Source organism: Neovison vison, chromosome 1 (genome assembly GCF_020171115.1).
Source record: "Neovison vison isolate M4711 chromosome 1, ASM_NN_V1, whole genome shotgun sequence".
NCBI classification, from domain to species: domain Eukaryota; kingdom Metazoa; phylum Chordata; class Mammalia; order Carnivora; family Mustelidae; genus Neogale; species Neogale vison.
Window position 1 is genome coordinate 21,735,229 of NC_058091.1, and position 20,725 is coordinate 21,755,953.

General features: G+C 38.4%; 1 protein-coding gene across 1 annotated transcript in view; it reads left to right on the plus strand.

Annotated features, from left to right (window-relative positions):
• Positions 1-20,725, plus strand: part of CDK19 (cyclin dependent kinase 19) — a 175,880-nt gene that overhangs the window by 108,965 nt on the left and 46,190 nt on the right. Inside the window, exons 3-4 of the mRNA XM_044244399.1 lie at positions 16,928-17,038; positions 18,830-18,970. Of these exons, the coding sequence (XP_044100334.1) occupies positions 16,928-17,038; positions 18,830-18,970 (252 nt within the window). The remainder of the gene's footprint in view (positions 1-16,927; positions 17,039-18,829; positions 18,971-20,725) is intronic.

The following is a 20,725-nucleotide window of genomic DNA, read 5'->3' on the forward strand; positions in this document are numbered from 1 at the left end:
GTATTAACATATAATATCTGAGAGCAGTGGTTTTCAAGCTCTTTTTGACTGTGATCCACTCATGTTCTGGCTCTCTCTTGCTCATAATTTATGAGGTACACAATGTTTTCAATTATTTTCTTCTCCAGTCCCAGTTGAGGTGATTTCTCCTGGTGGATGGGAACTGCTAGTTGCAACTGACTAAACTGATTTCTTAATCCATTAATGGGTTATAAGGTGCAGCCTGAAAAACCGTATCTTAGAGTAGGTTTTTACAAAAATTAACTTGAAAAATGCAGAACAGTATAATATAATAGGAATTCAAAAAATTATTTAAAGATTTAAAATGAAAAATTTTAAACCTCTTTCTCAGCCTGGTGCTTCTGTACAAAAGTAGCTACTTTAAATGATTCCTTTTGGCCTTACCAATGTATCGTAATGTATATATTAGCACATATATATCTCTGTCTTTAAAAAAATTTCAAATATTTTATTCATTTTATTTTGTTTTATTTTTATAAAAAGATTTTATTTATTTATTTGTGTGTGAGAGAGAGAGTGAGTTTTGGGGGGAGAGAGAGGGAGAGGCAGGCTCTCTACTGAGCAGGGAGCCCAATGTGAGGCTCGACCCCAGGACTCTGGTATCATGACCTGAGCCAAAGACAGCTGCTTAACCGACTGAGCCACCCAGGTTCTCTTTATTCATTTATTTTAGAGAAACAGAATGTGTGTGTGAGTGGGGGGAGGGGCAGAGAGGGAAGGAGAGGGACAAGCAGTCTTTGCCTTGAGCATGGACCCTGACAAGGACCTGATCCCATGACCCCAAGATCACGACTTGAGGTTAAACCAAGAGTCTGATCCTCAGCCAATGACTGAACCACCTAGGCGCCCCTGTATTTTATAAAAGTATCAAAAGATGTTATATATTCTGTTGTATCTATGTCACTTCACATTTTATCTTGGTACTCTTTCCATACCAACAATACAGATCTATCTAATTCTTATTGCATTCTTTTTAATGGCTATGTAATATTCTGCCATAGGAATGGGCCTTTAATTTATTCAGCCAGTTTCCTATTGATACCATTTAGAAACTCTTAAGCTTTAAATTTTTTTCCCAGTCTCATAGATAAAAAATATCTCCATTGCTTCAGCTTGTATTTTTATATTGTGAGATAGTCATATTTTCATACAATTTTTTTACTATTTTAGTTTGTATTTCGCTTTGTGAAATGTCTATTCATATTCTCTTCCCATTGTTTTATTGAAGTGTTTTTTTTCTTAATGATTTTTATAAGCCCTGTAAATTAAGCAAATTAGCCCCTTAATGTTAATGTCTTACAATTTGGTGACCTTTTCCACATTTGTTTTTAGACTTTTGACTTTATTTGGGATGTATTTTCTGAACAAGATAGTTTTATTAACCTTTTCCTTGTGAATTTTATTTAAAAGGAGCTTTTCCCTATAGCAGATGTTTGTTTTAAGTATGACCAGAACTTATGTTGAAGAATTACATTTCAAAGAGGAGGGTCTAGTAAAGTATTACTTTATTTGACATTTTATATGTATTTTACAGGCAGCCTTGAATGAAGACATTTCAAAGCTCCAGGATTATTCAAAGAAAGCTTACTTTAAAGTTAATGTTCTTTTTTGCATCTGTGCTTTGCTAAACACAATATTATTGAAAGTTATAGTATTTTGAATTATCCTTCTTTTTTTTTTTTAAAGATTTTATTTATTTATTTGACAGACAGAGATCCCAAGTAGGCAGAGAGGCAGGCAGAGAGAGAGGGGGCAGCAGGCTCCCCGCTGAGCAGAGAGTCCAATGACCCTGAGATCATGACCTGAGCCAAAGGCAGAGGCTTTAACTCACTGAGCCACCCAAGCGCCCTGAATTATCTTTCATTTTTATAATGTAGTAATTACCAGGTTCCCCCCCCCATTGTTTTAACATATTTTCCTAAAAGTCACATATGTCACAGTGTAGCTCTTTTAAAACTAAAGATAAAACTCACTGGAAATATTTAGGATTCATTAACTCTAGTAGTTGTTTAATATAAAAGAAGTCGTTTATTTCATTGTGGAAACTCACCCCCCTCTGTGTTTGCTTATAATGCCTTCAAAGGTTTTTTAAGCAGAGTAGGAAGGAAGTAGATTTTTGTTTAATGGAAACAATACAGTAGACATTTCCTGGATTACATTTTGGTCAGATCATTTAGTAGCTTTACTCATTACTACTGTTTAAATTCCCGTGAGGTCTTCAGGAGCTATAAATGATTAATTTCTTTGAGCCTTGACTTCATTGTGTTTATCTTCCCTGGAAGCATAGCAGTGTGAAATATGTTGAGTTACTGGTATTGGTATTTTAGCTATTATAATTAATCAAAACCTTTAGCTATAAATTGTAAATGTTAGTGCAGTTTCTTGTAATTGTATGGGAGGGGTGTCTGACCACTGATGACATCAGTCATTATGAAAAGCAGAATATCCAGGACAAATGAAACAAGATCCTTCAGAAAGCGAAACCCTCTCCTTCTCCCTGAAGATCTCCACCTGGCAGTCAGGGAGCGAGTTGGCAAGGGATGACTTTCAGGGCTCCTTGGTTGCCTGCTTGTATTAAAGAAAAGCTAAACCATATATTTTAAGATTTTTTTTTTTAAATGGACAGCGAGAGAGATCACAAGCAGGCAGAGAGGCAGGCAGAGAGAGAGGAGGAAGCAGGCTCCTCGCTGAGCAGAGGGCCTGATGTGGGGCTCGACCCCAGCACCCTGGGATCATGACCTGAGCCGAAGGCAGAGGCTTAACCCACTGAGCCACCCAGGCGCCCCTAAACCATATATTTTAGAAGTATAAGCTCTACAGGTACAGGTTAGGCGTGAACCCAGATAGCTTGAGAGTGCACTGAAGTAAAAATAAAGTTTATTATGGCCATTTAGGATAAAAGTATTACTTTATTGGCTTTTAACTCATCAAATACCAACTTCAATTTTCAGGCTTACTAAATTCCTTGTTAGAAATTTTATTTCTTGGTTTTGAAAATATTTTTTCCATGTGGGATAAATGTGATTTAACCAACATATTTGAAAACCAGTTCAAGTACTGTTGCTTTCGTTTTTTTCATTTGACAAAACTTGCTGAATGTCTGCTTTGTGCCAGGTCCTGGGCTAGGTGGTTTTATAAATATTCATCTGGAAAGAAAAGACACATCTCTGTTACACAGTGATAGAAGTCTGCCATGGAAAATTTAGATTAAAGTTGGAATTTCATTTGATATGTGCTCCTAAAAGATGAATGGTGAAGGAGTTTTTTTTTTTTTTTTTGAAGATTTTATTTATTTACTTGACAGAGAGATCACAAGCAGGCAGAGAGGCAGGCAGAGAGAGGAGGGGAGCAGCAGGGAGCCTGATGCGGGGCTCGATCCCAGGACCCTGAGATCATGACCTGAGCCGAGGGCAGAGGCTTAACCCACTGAACCACCCATGTGCCCTGGGGAAGGAGTTGGTGTCTTAATGACATGGTGCACTTGCTGGCTGGTGGAGACTCTGGACTTCTCAGTTCTCTTTCCAACAAGCATACTGCCTTAGGAGCACCTTCTCTGACTTCCCAGAGCAGGTGAGCTTTGCTATGTATGCATATTCTGTATTTTTCTTAGTAGCTTCATCATAATTACAACTTAAAAATTATTTCTTTGCTCTTTCTTCTCTTTGGTCTCTAGTACGTGGTAAACTTAACCGGAGGCTCCCTGTGCCTGCAGCAGGCTAGGCGCTCACGTTTATTAAGGAATTTTGACTTTTTTTTTCTTTCTTTGTCATTGCTAGCTGCCCAGTATTTTCTTCTCTTTTTTTCTTTAAAGATTTTATTTATTTATTTGAGAGAGATTACAAGTAGGCCGAGAGAGACAGAGAAGCAGGCTCCCTGCTGAGCAGAAAGCCCAATGCGGGACTCGATCCCAGGACTCTGAGATCATGACCTGTGCTGAAGGCAGAGGCTTTAACCCACTGAACCACCCTGGTGCCCAAGACTGTGAATTTTTTAAAAATGTCCATGATAAGAATGAATGTATAGTGATAACTATTTTGCACATACATAAAACTGAGCATGTATGAATGTGTGTTTATATTATCAGTGAAAAATTATTTATGACTTTTGTTAAAGATAGTAAGGAAGACTTTACTGAAGAGGGCTACTAAAACAGGGTTGTGTAGCTGGGGGAGAGAGAGAGGGTTGACTCGGACTACAACAAAGAAAACTGGAAACTTAACAGCCCAGCAAGTCTGTAGATAGGGGAACCCTCTTACACTGTTGGTAGGAATGCAGGTTGGTGCAGCCTCTTTGGAGAACAGTGTGGAGATTCCTCAAGAAATTAAAAATAGAGCTTCCCTATGACCCTGCAATTGCACTCCTGGGTATTTACCCCAAAGACACAGATGTCATGAAAAGAAGGGCCATCTGTACCCCAATGTTCATAGCAGCAATGGCCACGGTCACCAAACTGTGGAAAGAACCAAGATGCCCTTCAACGGATGAATGGATAAGGAAGATGTGGTCCATATACACTATGGACTATTATGCCTCCATCAGAAAGGATGAATACCCAACTTTTGTAGCAACATGGATGGGACTGGAAGAGATTATGCTGAGTGAAATAAGTCAAGCAGTATTTTCTATCATACTTCTGCCTCATCTGCATGTCTTAGGGCAAGGCTTTGTGGGTAATGGGCTGAATTCTGAGACCTGGGAAGCTTATTCATGGTGATGGCGTAGGGAATATTCTTAAGGTGAAGACCGCAACATATGGTACTGATCATACTCCCTTTATCAGGGAAAAGCTCACGGTTCCTTAATTTGGATCTTATCCACCTGCCTCATTTACAATGCAGTTTTTTCTTGAGTCTCAGCTCCCTCTGGTACTCCATCCCCCGTTTGTTGTGGATGGTTTTGAATGTTGTGTTTAGAAGTTTTAACTTTGAAGTCATTTAAGATTTTTGGAATGGGAGAGTTAACATTATCAGACATTTTATTTTAGGAAGATATTCTGATGTCAGTGCATAGAATGTATTAGAAGAAATAGGAGAGGGACGCCTGGTGGCTCAGTTGGTTAAGCGTCTACCTTTAGCTCCGGTCATGATCCCAGGGTCCTGGGATCCAGCCTTGCATTGGGCTCCCTGCTTGGCGGGGAGTCTGCTTCTCCCTCTGCTCTTCCCCTCCCTACTCATGTACTTTTCTTTCTCTCTCAAATAAGTAAAAAGATCTTATAAAAAAATAGAAGAGATAGGCATTACATCATCATTCATGAATTCATCCAGCATTTATGGAACACCTACCATGTGTCTGGCTTGTTCAAGACAATGGAAATGTAGACGGAGATAGAAGACATAGTCCCTGTACACCAGGACCTTAAATCTATTAAGGGAGATAGAAAATTAAACTACGGGGCGCCTGGGTGGCTCAGTGGGTTAAGCCGCTGCCTTCGGCTCAGGTCATGATCTCAGGGTCCTGGGATCGAGTCCCGCATCGGGCTCCCTGGCTTCCCTCTCTCTCTCTCTGCCTGCCTCTCCATCTACTTGTGATTTCTCTCTGTCAAATAAATAAATAAAATCTTAAAAAAAAAAAAAGAAAATTAAACTACATCATGATTTTATTTCATTAGTGGTATGTTAACAAGAAATACAGGATAGATGGAAACAGAAGAGAGATACCCAGTTCTGACTAGGAGTTTCTGGGAAGACTTATTAGAAGCAGTGATAAACTCCTCCTTTGTCCTTTACAAAGGACTCTGCCTTTCTAAAACGGCAAGTAGGCATTCCTCAGACAAAGAGGATAGGGAAGATCTTTCCAGGCAGAGATGGAGCACATGTGTAAAGATGAGAATTCATGAGTGATATGGGAAAGGCAGAGTATGTAGCACTTACTTGTTCAGTGGCTAAACACTGATTGATTATAAGTTTTGAGCCTACCTTTATTGGTGAGGAAATATTAATGTAACTGCAGTAATAGTGGACACACTAAGAGGCAGAGGTGGGCAAGTGATGTTCTGTCTTGGATCTGTGGATTTTTAGGTGCAGTGGGATTTCATGTGGATGTATATATACATAGTTGGAAATTGATATCAGAGTTTAGGGGCAAGATTAGAGATAGAGATTGAGATTTGGGATTCTCCATAAAAGTAGTAGCTAACCTCAGACACATGAGTAAGATGTCGAGAGGGACTGCAGAATAGATAAGGAACAGAGAACCAGAGACAGAATTATGGAGAATAAGACAGTCCTTTTCTTTTTCTTTTTCTTCTTAAGCAAGGATCTAAATAAGCAGTTTTTAAATTAGATTTTCCCCCTTCCTCCTTTTACTTCTAGGACAAAAACAGAAGGGTAGATGAGAAGAAAATAAATATTTGTTAGTTTATTTCTTGAAACCCCAAGACTCTAAAACAATGTCCAGAGTCAAAGACAAATTTAGTTTCAGTAATTGTGAAGGTTGGGAAGATTTTCAACTAGGAGCATTGAAACAAGAAACAATTTTCTGATTACCCCTCATTGAATCAGAAAGCCCTTGGAATTCCAGTTCCCATAGGTTTTACTTTGTAAACTCTTTATTTTGACTTGCATTGGTTTTGTTTTTCATACTTAAACTTTTTCTATTCGCAGTGCTGATAAAAACACTCATAGTCATTTGCTTTCAGTTCAGGTCATGATCGCAGGGTCCTGGGATACCGCCTGGTATCAGGCTCCCTGCTCAGGGGACAGTCTGCTTCTGAGATGGGTGCCCGAAGCAGGGCTCGATCCCAGGACCCTGGGATCATGACCTAAGTCAAAGGCAGGCACTTAACCTAAGGAGCCACCCAGGTGCCCTAGCATCACATCTCCTTTTAATCAGGTTCTCTGACTGTCCAGACTGATTGATCTCTTCCACTTAGGCATACGGGCAATAACTGCTGTTATTCACCAAGAGCTTATATGCCAGGAGGCATTCTGCATATATTATGTCATTTAGTCCACACCACATTCTTGTTAATAAGAGGTAATTAATAAGAGTAATAACTATATCAAGTACTTAATATGTCCTATGCATTGTGTTACACAGTCAATGTACTTATATTCATTTAATTCTTACAGATCCTGTGTTTGTGTTTGGCAGTAGATATTCATTATTCCATGAGGCCCAGAGGGGTTTTGAAATCAACCTGCTTTATATCATACATTTAATAAATAAGGACTCAAACTCAGATCTCAGAATCCTAAAACCCATACTTTTTGCGTTAGGCCTGCTGCTTCACTGTCACCTCTGCTTGGTGGCAGTGGGAGTACTGACCTTCCTGAAGCTTATGACTGGTAATGCAGCGTCCCTAGAGTAAAATGAAGCCAAATAATTTAGGGCCACCTGGAACCAGAACTGGGCTACTGTTTTGTAGACCCCTTTTCAGAGTAGGAGTGCCACCTGCTGGAAGGTTACAATGCATCCACGCTCTTGGAAGGACCGGCTTCCGAAAGGGCTGCTGTCACAGACGTGGACATGGCAGATTTCAAAATGCTAACTCTTAGATTTCAGTTTAGGAATACTGCGGCATTTTAGAGTCCCCTCTTTGCCATAAAGATAAACTGCTTTATTTATCTTCCTTTTTTGTGTATGTGTGACGTGGGGGTCATACCCTTAAAAAAATGATACACTCAGTGTTTCCTAAAGTAAAGCCGTTTTCACCATGGGAAAGATTGAGAGTCAGATGAATCATATAGTTACTTTCAACAGATCAAATAAGAATAGCAAAATGAGGGAGCCTGGTGGCTCAGTTAGTTAAGTGTCCGATTCTTGATTTCGGCTCAGGTCAGGATCTCAGGGTTGTGAGATTGAGCCCTGTGTCGGACTCTGCACTGGGCATGGAGCCTGCTTATGATTCTCTCTCTCTCCGCCCCATCCCCCACCTCTCTCTCCCTCTCTTAAAAAGAAAAAGAATTAAAAATTGAATCTACTTTGAGATAAGTGAGTTATTGAAGTATAAGAGGACCCTTTCCACTCAGATACCCTAAAAGAGGAATCTGGAACCCTTAGGGGCATCAGAGACTTGGAGAACAGAAAGAGGGGATAAGAGGGGAAGAAGGATGTGTGTATAAAAGTAAGGATGGGTTTTGTAATTGGTAGTTTAGCCCAAGCCTCCCCACAGTGAGTCAGGATCCTAAATAGTGTCTTAGAGAACAAAGGTTAGGATTGTAACTTTGAATTATTATATGTTCAGGATAGTGAAAATTGGATACTTTTTAGTCACTAATGTGCCCTTGAAGGAAGATCAGATAAAATCTTGGGATGTTCATTGCACATTCTTCATTAGGCTCCTTTGAGATAATATTAGTACTCTGAGTATCTGCACAGGAGGTGTTATCATTTAGTGTGGAATTTTCACAGGAAAATCACATTATGCTTAACTATTATTTAGATATGATTAAAGCATATATGTAGTTGCATGATGTCACGGTGAACAAATACTTGTGTGACAAGAAATTCAAGTCCATTGGTAAAATGTGATATTGCCAAGAATGAAGGAAAGTACAAGTATGACCATCTCCTCTTTCTTTGACTCCCTTTACAGATCAATCACGTAAGAAAGTGTGATAATTTGATAGTATCTTATCTTAGCAAAACATATCTTTCTGGAGAGAAAGGACTGTCTCTAGGGTGTATGTGTGTGTGTATACATGTGTGTGAGTTTTTATTTTTATTTTAAAATTTTTAAAAGATTTTATTTATTTATTTGACAGATCACAAGTAGGCAGAGAGGCAGGCAGAGAGAGAGGAGGAAGCAGGCTCCCCGCTGAGCAGAGAGCCCGTTGTGGGGCTCGATCCCAGAGCCCTGGGATCATGATCTGAGCCTAAGACAGAGGCCTTAACCCACTGAGCCACCCAGACACCCCTATTTTTATTTTTATTATTTTTTTTACATGTGTGAGTTTTTAAATGATAAGACTAAGTTTTTAAATTATAGGAGTTCACTGTAGAAAACTTGTAAAACAGAAAAATAAAAGTAAAAATCACACCTAATCTCACCACCCTGATACTATATTAATGTTTTGATGTAGTTCCTATTTTATAGACATTCAATATTTTGCAGCCTTTTTATATTACATCACAATATTATGCAAGTCTTTTCTCATGTATTTAAAAACTCTTGGCATATGCATAAGAGGCTACAATATGTGGATATACTGTAATTCACTTACTGGTTTTCTTATTATTTTATTTTAGTGCTCGCTTCGGCAGCACATATATTTTATTTTAATTTTTTTTCCAATTTATTTATTTTCAGAAAAACAGTATTCATTATTTTTTCACCACACCCAGTGCTCCATGCAAGCCGTGCCCTCTATAATACCCACCACCTGGTACCCCAACCTCCCACCCCCCCCCCCGCCACTTCAAACCCCTCAGACTGTTTTTCAGAGTCCATAGTCTCTCATGGTTCACCTCCCCTTCCAATTTACCCAAATTCCCTACTCCTCTCTAACGCCCCTTGTCCTCCATGCTATTTGTTATGCTCCACAAATAAGTGAAACCATATGATAATTGACTCTCTCTGCTTGACTTATTTCACTCAGCATAATCTCTTCCAGTCCCATCCATGTTGCTACAAAAGTTGGGTATTCATCCTTTCTGATGGAGGCATAATACTCCATAGTGTATATGGACCACATCTTCCTTATCCATTCATCCGTTGAAGGGCATCTTGGTTCTTTCCATAGTTTGGCGACTGTGGCCATTGCTGCTATAAACATTGGGGTACAGATGGCCCTTCTTTTCACGACATCTGTGTCTTTGGGGTAAATACCCAGGAGTGCAATTGCAGGGTCATAGGGAAGCTCTATTTTTAATTTCTTGAGGAATCTCCACACTGTTCTCCAAAGAGGCTGCACCAACTTGCATTCCCACCAACAGTGTAAGAGGGTTCCCCTTTCTCCACATCCTCTCCAACACATGTTGTTTCCTGTTTTGTTAATTTTGGCCATTCTAACTGGTGTAAGGTGATATCTCAATGTGGTTTTAATTTGAATCTCCCTGAGGGCTAATGATGATGAGCATTTTTTCATGTGTCTGATAGCCATTTGTATGTCTTGATTGGAGAAGTGTCTGTTCATATCTTCTGCCCATTTTTTGATGTGTTTGTCTGTTTCGTGTGGGTTGAGTTTGAGGAGTTCATTATAGATCCTGGATATCAACCTTTTGTCTGTACTGTCATTTGCAAATATCTTCTCCCATTCCGTGGGTTGCCTCTTTGTTTTTTTGACTGTTTCCTTTGCTGTGCAGAAGCTTTTGATTTTGATGAAGTCCCAGAAGTTTATTTTCGCTTTTGTTTCCTTTGCCTTTGGAGACGTATCTTGAAAGAAGTTGCTGTGGCTGATATCAAAGAGATTACTGCCTATGTTCTCCTCTAAGATTCTGATGGATTCCTGTCTCACGTTGAGGTCTTTTATCCATTTTGAGTTGATCTTTGTGTACGGTGTAAGAGAATGGTCGAGTTTCATTCTTCTACATATAACTGTCCAGTTTTCCCAGCACCATTTATTGAAGAGACTGTCTTTTTTCCACTGTATATTTTTTCCTGTTTTGTCAAAGATTAATTGACCATAGAGTTGAGGGTCCGTATCAGGGCTCTCTACTCTGTTCCACTGGTCTGTGTGTCTGTTTTTATGCCAGTACCATGCTGTCTTGGTGATCACAGCTTTGTAATAAAGCTTGAAATCAGGTAAGGTGATGCCGCCAGCTTTATTTTTGTTTTTCAACATTTCCTTAGCGATTCGGGGTCTCTTCTGATTCCATACAAATTTTAGGATTATTTACTCCAGCTCTTTGAAGAATGCCGGTGGAATTTTGATCGGAATGGCATTAAAAGTATAGATTGCTCTAGGCAGTATAGACATTTTAACAATGTTTTTTCTTCCGATCCAAGAGCATGGAATGGTCTTCCATCTTTTTGTGTCTTCTTCAATTTCTTTCATGAGTGTTCTATAGTTCCTCAAGTACAGATCCTTTATCTCTTTAGTTAGGTTTATTCCAAGGTATCTTATGGTTCTTGGTGCTATAGTAAATGGAATCGATTCTCTAATTTCCCTTTCTGTATTTTCATTGTTAGTGTATAAGAAAGCCACTGATTTCTGCACATTGACTTTGTATCCTGCCACGTTGCTGAATTGCTGTATGAGTTCTAGTAGTTTGGGGGTGGAGTCTTTTGGGTTTTCCATATAAAGAATCATGTCATCTGCGAAGAGAGAGAGTTTGACTTCTTCATTACCAATTTGGATACCTTTTATTTCTCTCTGTTGTCTGATTGTTGTTGCTAGGACTTCTAATACTATGTTGAACAAGAGTGGTGAAAGTGGGCATCCTTGTCTTGTTCCTGATCTCAATGGGAAGGCTGCAAGCTTTTTCCCATTGAGGATGATATTTGCTGTGGGTCTTTCTTAGATAGATTTGATGAGGTTCAGGAATGTTCCCTCTATCCCTATACTTTGAAGCGTTTTAATCAGGAACGGATGTTGGATTTTGTCAAATGCTTTTTCTGCATCAATTGAGAGGACCATGTGGTTCTTCTCTCTTCTCATATTAATTTGTTGTATCACATTGATTGATTTGCGAATGTTGAACCATCCTTGTAGCCCAGGGATGAATCCCACCTGATCATGGTGGATAATCTTTTTAATGTGCTGTTGGATCCTGTTGGCTAGGATCTTGTTGAGAATCTTAGCATCCATATTCATCAGTGATATTGGTCTGAAATTCTCCTTTTTGGTAGGGTCCTTGCCTGGTTTGGGGATCAGGGTAATTCTTATTATTTTATTATTGGACATTTGTTTCTTCAGTAATGAGTGGTAGAGAAATTTCCTTTTTTTCGTTTGTGGGCTTCAGTAAATCGGGGTAGAGAATATACTCTTGTGTGGCATTTATTTAAGGTCTAGCCTTCTGTTAGCAAATTAGCCTTGAAATTAACCAGTGATGGGATTCATCTCTGTTTTGTTCCTCAGGTGTGTCCCCCCCAGCCCCCTTTTCCTGTGTGCATTTTCTTCAGAATTTTGTAGCACTTATTTCATTCGTAGTCCTTTCAGGAAACACTCTTGCAGCACCCTTTTCCGTTTCAGGTTCTGTGCTGCTGAAATACCTCACCCTGAGCTATTAAGAGCTATGTGTCTGCTCTTCACATCAAGGCAGCTCTCTTCTGCTTCTGGTAGTGTGGGCACTAGTAGAGAGAACTATTCCTTCTTAAGCTTAAAATAGATATAGCTTGCAGAAAGCCAGTATCCTTAGAAAAACCATATTAGATGTAGTTTTTTCAGTTTTTTTAAAAAACAAAAGCATTCAAAACACCTTTGGAAGGATACCGAAGTTTTATAATATTCCAAGCTATTTACTGGTTTATTCTGTAGGAACTAGGTAAGTTCAGTAAGTTCAGTAGATTTAATTCTTGTGACAAATATTTATTGAGTGCTTACTATGTGCCAGGCACCATTTTTAAGCATGGGAGGTATAAAACTAGCAAAAACTTTGCCTTCATGGGGTTTATAGGTTAATGGAGAGAGACAGACAATAAACAAGATAAAATAAATAAAACAATACCTAGGCCTTAAATGAAGCCTCAGGAACCAGATGTGTTTTAGAGTCAAAAAATTTTAAAAAGATTTTAGAAAGATAATATGGTATATATATTATGTTACCTAGCACCCAGGGAAGCAGTAATCAAACCTGTTAACATTCTTTAGTATAGAAGTATGATCATTTACACTTGGATGAATAAAAACTGTAACAGCTTCACATTAGTGTAAGTGAGATACATCCGCAAAACGAGTATCAGAGGATAGTTTTCCAAAAAGATAGAATTATGATATTATACAGATATAAAAGGAACATATTTGAAGATTTTCTTTAACTTGTTAAATGAAGGAACCAGTAGATGGTATAGCCCATTCAAAGGAGAGTTCTTAGACATATTTATAGATCAGGAATATTAAAATGATGGGCAAATTGAGGCAGAACTCGCTTTTTCCATAATGGGAGAGGGAAGTCAGTGAACCTCTCCTGGACAGGACAGTTTGCATGTATATAGACAAGAATTATCCTGCATTGCTATCAGTTGTCTCTAATGTACAGAGTTGTAAAATAGCTTCGGTAGAATCAGAATCTGATAACCTGAAAGGGTGTGTCCTTGACAGTGTATTTTTTTTTATTGACGTTAAATTTTTTTTTCCTAAATGAGTTCCTAGAAGCCTTTGTTTTCTGAGCTCTTTAGAATTATAGATAAGGAATATAGAGCTGTAATATTTCCGACAGTGATAGTGCTTTGCAGAAAAATAAAGGTGCAGAGGGCGGTTGTAATTTCAAATAGAAGAACCAGGAAAGACTCGCTGAGAAGGGACCATTGTGAAGAGAATTAAAGTAGATGAAGTTGTTTACCTGAGTCACTGGACTGATGAGGCTGCTAAGTACTGAGGGGGGGGTAGAGCATTTGGGGCAGAGGACAGGGGAGGTGGAGATCACCACCTCAGTTTGGGTCCTTAGACATTCATGTGGAGATGTTGTTGCGGTTGGATACACATCGCTGGAGTTCAGAGAAGATGTGCAGGCTAGAGAAAAACATTTGGGAGTTCCTGCACACCAGTGACATTGAAAGCCCTCCAGCTAGATGAGATCACTAAAAACAGGGCTTCTTCTATGTGAAGGGCTCTGCGTTCATCCCCGGGGATACAGGGATGCATTAAACATTGTTCTCGAGGTTTAATGGGGGGGGGCAGTTTAAACAGTTAAAGCAGTATAAAAATATACCAATATGAATACACCTGAAATACAGATGATTCCGTGAAGCCAAATCTGGGAGTCGTCTTAAATTCCATCACCCTTAGACTTCCTTGTTCGGTGACCTGACCATGAGACATGCATAGGAGATAGTCAAAGTGTGGGACTTTTAATACCTGCTGGCTTCTCCACTTACCCCTGTGCCTAGCAAATTTCCAGTGATACTAGAGACCCTTGCTGGGGACACTTCCACATGGCTTACAGGGCTCACCGTTACTTGGCCTTTGTCTTACCCCTTGCCTTACTTGAATGAATAAAGACTGTAACAGCTTCATGTTAGTACAAGTGAGATATTTCTGCAAAACGAGTATCAAAGGATAACAGTACACTTAAAAATGGTTAAAATGATAAATTTATGTTAGGCACACTTGACCACAATTAAAAAAAAAAAGAACTAGAAAGGAAAAGACTTAGAAATACATTGCTGCTGTAATAAAGAAAAAGAAAGATTTCTACCTACTAATACTGTATACTGATAGTGAAGGGAATTTCTAGGATAGATTGTATTGAAAGAAAGTTAAGTGCTATCTTTTGAGTAAATAAGGACAGATAAAAATATATATTCATACTTGCTTTTATTGGCATAAAGAAACACTGGAAGGATTAACTAATAAAAGTTGTTAGTTCTGGCAGGTAAAGAGGACTACGGTCACCAGGGCCAGGCATGGTAATGAGACATCTCAGTGTATATCCTTTTATGTACTTTTGATTTTTGGACCATGTAAATGTATTACCTATTCAAAATAATGTTTAAACGTGGGAGCTAAATTGGTTGCATTATAGAGGGATCACCAATTTGTACTCACAGAAAACATAAATTTTTAGAGACATGGATGAAATATTGCTGCATGTGACCTCCCTTCCCCCCGGACGAGTCCGAGCCTGGCGTAGATGAAGAAGTGAGTTTCACCTCCCTTCCACTTGCAGGCAGCAAAGAGAACGTATTTTGGGTAGAGACTTCATCAAGCCAAACTCTCTAAGTTCATTAATACCAAGAGTCAGAGAGGGGACAAGACATTGCTTCTGCACGAGGGCCTCTCACCAGGGTCCACTGCTTGAAGGTTGACCATGGCAAATAGGGTCATTAAACATTAACCCACTGAGTCTAGGAGCCTAAACCATTCACAAGCAGGAAAACTGGGTATAGTTCTGCATCCCCCCCACTTTCTCTGATACAGTCACTGATTAGGGGCGTATCACGTCTAACATTTGCATCTGAAGCAAGAGGCAGGATTGTTTCACCTTTCTTAGGCAGTGGGAGCAGAGGCAGCAGCCGATAGCCGAGCACTCGCCTAACGGCCCCCTGCCCTCCCTGCTCACCAAGGGAGTAGGACTGTTATATCTTCCTTGGACATTTCTTTCCAGCTCTCCTTTCCCACCTACATCTAGTAGGAAATGTGCCTAGAACCCTGAGGCAGACTGTGCAAAGTAGAAGGGTATCTCAGGGCAGCCCGGCCCATCCTAACTCTTGCTTCTTAGCTGTGTTCTGGGTCAGGTGGCTTGAGGGAGAACCCAGGGAGTCCAATCCGGGAACCATGCCCAAATTATACCTGGTAGAGTGCCACCTTCCAGCAAGGTGGTCAAAGGGCAGGCCAAGAGAAAAAGCTGAAGGACAGAACCAAACTGAGAGAATTGAAGGACTGGGAAACAGCATTGAAAGTAGTAAAGAATTCAGCAACTGGGAAGTAATTTATAAAACTTCTAGAGATGGAATTCACATGATTTTTTTGGGAAAGATTTTGTTTATTTATTTGACACAGAGAGAGAGAGATCACAAGTAGGCAGAGGCAGGCAGAGAGAGGGGGAAGCAGGCTCCCTGCTGAGCAGAAAGCCCGTTGCGGGGCTTGATCCCAGGACCCTGAGATCATGACCTGAGCCGAAGGCAGAGGCTTAACCCACTGAGCCACCCAGGTGCCCCGCACAATTTTTTTTTTTTTTTTTAAACAGGGTTCCAGCTCAGGCACTTAGGAAAAAAATAATAAAGTTATTAAAATGGGTAAACAATTTTTCTCTTGCCTCATTGATCAATTTGTATGTCTGTCTTGCCTATTACGCTGTAGGAAATGAAGACAAGGGCTTTAGCCATAGTGCACAAAGCATGGACTTTGGAGTTAGGCAGATCTCTTTAAATCCAAACTGCTGTTCTTTCTAGATGTTTGGTTTTGGTCAGGTTATTTTTATAACACTGGCCGTCAGGTTCCATGTAGATCAGAGGGTTGTTAGAAGGTTTAAACGATAGAAAAGCATGTGTATATCCTACACACAAAAAGTATCCAGTAGAAATTTTGCTCCCTCTTTCTGTATATCCCACAGAGTTTTACGTTTAAAAGACATTCAAAATAGCAAGTTGAGCATGTTAGTGTTAAATCTGAACCCTGGTTAAGGAACGCCCGAGGCAGGCTTGTTTATAAGGCTTTGCCCTCAAACAGCGAAAGTTGTTGCTAAGTAATTTATCAAGCAGCTGCCTGGTACGTGCCAAGGGCTAAGGTTTCACTTGCAGATCTGGTCTGTCTTCTTATGATTTTCTTCTTATTATCAGGGTCCAGCTTCAACTCTGTGAGGGCCTATGCCTTATTCTCTATATTTATGGGACCTCTTCTCCACACCATTTTTTTTTTTTTAAATCAGTGGGAATGAGAGTCATTACCTTATACTCCCTGCTTTTCTAAAAAACCTCAAACATGTATTCTAGGCATGGGTAAGTATAGAGATTGTTAAATCTCTTTCCTTCTTTTGTCACATATTTACTGAGTACCTACTATGCTAGGGTAGAAAAACCCAGAATTAATACATGATTCCTGCCCCTCAATAGTTAAAAAAAAAAAAAAAGCACATTCCAAATTATATTTAATTACTTCATGATAAGATATTTACTTTTGTTTACTGTTTTATATTTTACTGTTTAAAATGATCCCATTTTGAAAACACACACATGCGTGTGGAAGAAGAATTTGAAGGGTGTGCACCAAGAGGGGGCAGAACTTATCTCAGAGGAGGGGTCATTTTTTTTCTTTCATTTTGCTTATCTGGATTGTCTAAATTTTCAAAGATTTCACTAGAAAATGCATCATTTCCCCCTGCTTGCGAACAGGAGAGTGACCCCCTCTCTTCCTCTTGCATTCAGCTTTTGCGAGAATTGAAGCACCCTAACGTGATCGCCTTGCAGAAGGTGTTCCTTTCTCACAGTGACAGGAAGGTGTGGCTGCTCTTTGATTATGCGGAACATGATTTGTGGGTAAGTCTAAACTTGCTTTATTTTTAGGACTCTTCATCTAGGTACGGAGAAGCAGATGTATGTAATGCTGCGTATTGCTAATGCACGTGAAGGAAAACTTGCTTTGTTGACCAGAGTTTAAAATAAGTATTAAATGCAAATGCAGATTTAAGAGAACTCAAGCAATAAACGCTGTCATATACTGAGAAGATGGTATTTGTAACATTCAGAAATGTCACTTCAAAAGTGTTAATGTGTGTGAGACTAATTTTAGGCAAGCCATCAAAGACAGTTTACTGATAGTGTGTAGTGAAAATTGCTTTCTTTTGTGGTACACACACTAGTTCAAATTTCACCAGTTATGTACTTGTGAATAATTTCCCTTTCTAAGTTAAGGTTCAGTCTCTTGTAGCATTTTGCCAATTATATAGAAGTATATATGTATAGTTTTATGAATGTTAGCCAAAAACTCTAATTCCAAATTTTTTATGTTAGAAATCAGGGTATTTAAACATTTTACACAAGGAGTTGCTAGAAGTAAAAGATATTCAGACATGGCAGTAAGTCCAAATTTTTGGTAGTTAAGTTTTGACTTAACATAGTGTGGCATGTCATTTATAAATATGGCACATCTGTTTTGGAGAAACTTTAACAGACTTACAGATCTTTTTTTTTTTTTTTTTTTTTTTTTTTTCCTTTTTTTTTTTTTTTTTTTCCAATTTATTTATTTTCAGAAAAACAGTATTCATTATTTTTTCACCACACCCAGTGCTCCATGCAAGCTGTGCCCTCTATAATACCCACCACCTGGTACCCCAACCTCCCACCCCCCCGCCACTTCAAACCCCTCAGATTGTTTTTCAGAGTCCATAGTCTCTCATGGTTCATCTCCCCTTCCAATTTACCCAAAAGCACATACCCTCCCTAGTGGAGCAATGTTACCAGTGTTGTTTAATAGGGGTTTAAATAGCCTTTAATATCCATTATGTCATGTTTTGCATCGGGGTGAGGTGGAGTTGTAGATGCAGGTTTGGGGGACAGGTAGCATTTCTTCCCTATCATTATAATGTTTTCATGACCTACAAAATAGCATATGGACATAAACATATGAATATGTTGATGTAGTTATATTTATTTCAGTGGGATTGGATTTCCCATTTTTCTCTCCCTCCTCCTTCCCAGTGATTTCCTATTAAATATTAACTACTAGGAATGTAACCTAATTTCACGCTGTGCCAAAGAAGGTAGAACTTTCTAATAATTCAAATGTACATATAGTCAGTGACATTACACGAATGCTCTAAGTGCTAACTTTTTATAGTATGGTAAACATATAGAGGCATTTGGGTGGCTTAGTCAGTAGAGCATACAACTCTTGATGTTGGGGTTGTGAGTTCCAGCCCCATGTGTGGCATGGAGTTTCCTTTTAAAAAAAAAAAAAAAGAACAGTAAAGATTCAGAGGGTCTTCTTTTTTTTTAGTCTTTCATTCTGTCAATAGAGAATACAACTAGTGCTATTTTTATGTAGGCTTTTAAGTATCAGTGCTTTTTTAGTTTTATTTAATGAAAATCTTGATGGTTTCAATAAATCTAGTCATTATACCCCCAATAACATTGTCACATTGACTGACCACCAATACAGGTTCTATTTGGTTGACCTTAGTATTCAAATTATTTTTCTTTGTGTCATTATTGGCATTGAATAAGTAATTTTTAAATGTGGAGAGTTTATTGTAGACTTGTGTTTTATTGATATAAATATTAGCAAATACTATATATTATTTTGAATGTTTTATTTTTTTCAATTTTTAGCATATTATTAAGTTTCACCGTGCATCAAAAGCAAATAAAAAGCCCATGCAGTTGCCAAGATCTATGGTTAAATCATTACTTTACCAGATTCTTGATGGTATCCATTACCTCCATGCAAATTGGGTGCTTCACAGAGATCTGGTAAGTATGTTTTTTTAAATTGATCAATATGATTTTTTACCTTCTCTTAAAAAAATATTTTTTCCTCTTAGTGCAATTATTATAAACATTATTGTAGAAAATTTTGAAAACACATATAAGCAAAAGGGAAGGAAATAAAATCACCCATAAACCTGCAGTTAAAAGATTACCATTATGAACATTTGGTGTTTATTCTTCCATTGTATTTATGCATAGCTATAAAATGTGCGGTTTTCAACAAATGATTGGTATAATCTTAATGGAATAGTCATATGTGAAATAAGTACCTTTCAATCCATTTTTTTGTATTACTGCTCATTATTAGTAAAAACATTAATAATTAAAGATTGAGTTCTCATTGTTTTTTTTTCCTTAAGAGCTAAATTGAAATAATGACATTGCATCCAGTGAACAGAATGTTATCAGTATTATCAATAAATGTTATCAGTATTATCAACAAATCAAATGTTTGATTTTACCTTTTTTTCAGTACACATGTAACAAACATTTATTAATGTCAAATTCTGGTTATCTTTGCATTATTGTCACGTTAGTTTGTGTTGGGGAGATCTTTTTGGTTTGTTCGAGAGAAAACATGGTTACTGAATAGTTACTGAATCATAATACCCATGAGTTTATAATTGGAAATTTTATTCCCCAACTCTCGTCAGAAAAGTGGTTCCATGATCATTATTTCTTAGGCTTTTGGCAATTCTAGGGGTATGGTAGGGATAAATCTAGGTCGACTCAGTTTTGCTAATTGAGGAGAAGTATTTGTTATAGAGAGGAATGAATACACAAGGACATCTAGTTAGTACCCCTTGCTGTCTGACTTGACCATCTCTTGCTGTGACATTGAAGTTAAGTTGAAGCCCAATGAAGGTAACCACAAAGAGGGACTTCCCAATTCAGTAGATGCATTTCACCTCCTAAATTTGAACTGTTCCCAAAGACTTTCACCTGGTCATTTTACTCTAAACCACAGAATCAGCACATTTTTACATGGGTACATGAGGTCATTCCAGTTCAAAATCTTCATAAATGTTTTTTTTTATATTAATTTGCTGTGTGCTTAATATAACTGATGTGAGTTATTTTTGAGTTCATAATCATGTTTGAATCATTGATCAGAATCTTTTATTGAAGATTAATTTCAGCTCTTCTCTTTTTTCACAAAGTTGTGTATTTTATTCTGAATAGCATAGATTAACAGATTTTATTTCTGATCTTGTCAGGTGAGTATCCACCTGACTAAAACTCAGTATGACTAGGACTCAGTTTTCTTCTAGTCGGTTTGCTGCTGCTTTCATGTCTGTTTTATTTATGGGATCACCATCCTCTCAACCTAGAAGGTTCTTTTACCTCTTGCAGACCCTTGCACTATACATCTAGACCTTGCCTAGTGTTGTTGGTTTTACCTCTAAAATATCTCTTCCATTTGGCCATTTCCATCCCTAGTGCCTCATTCTCAGTTCAGGTTTTTATTATCTCTTCCTTGAAGGATAGTACTAGCCTCTCAACTTGTCTCCTTGCAGTCTCTTCCCCTTCCATCCACTTTGGACCATCTAAATAACTACATAGCCCCCGTTCAAGAACTTTGAAATAGTTCCTCATTGCTTACAGACTGAAGCTCTAGTTCTTATTGGGCTTTCAAGGTCATAACAGCTATAGCTCCAACTGCCTTTAGAATTTTTCTTTCTTTTTTTTTTTTTAATTTTTATTTATTTATTTGACAGAGATCACAAGTAGGCAGAG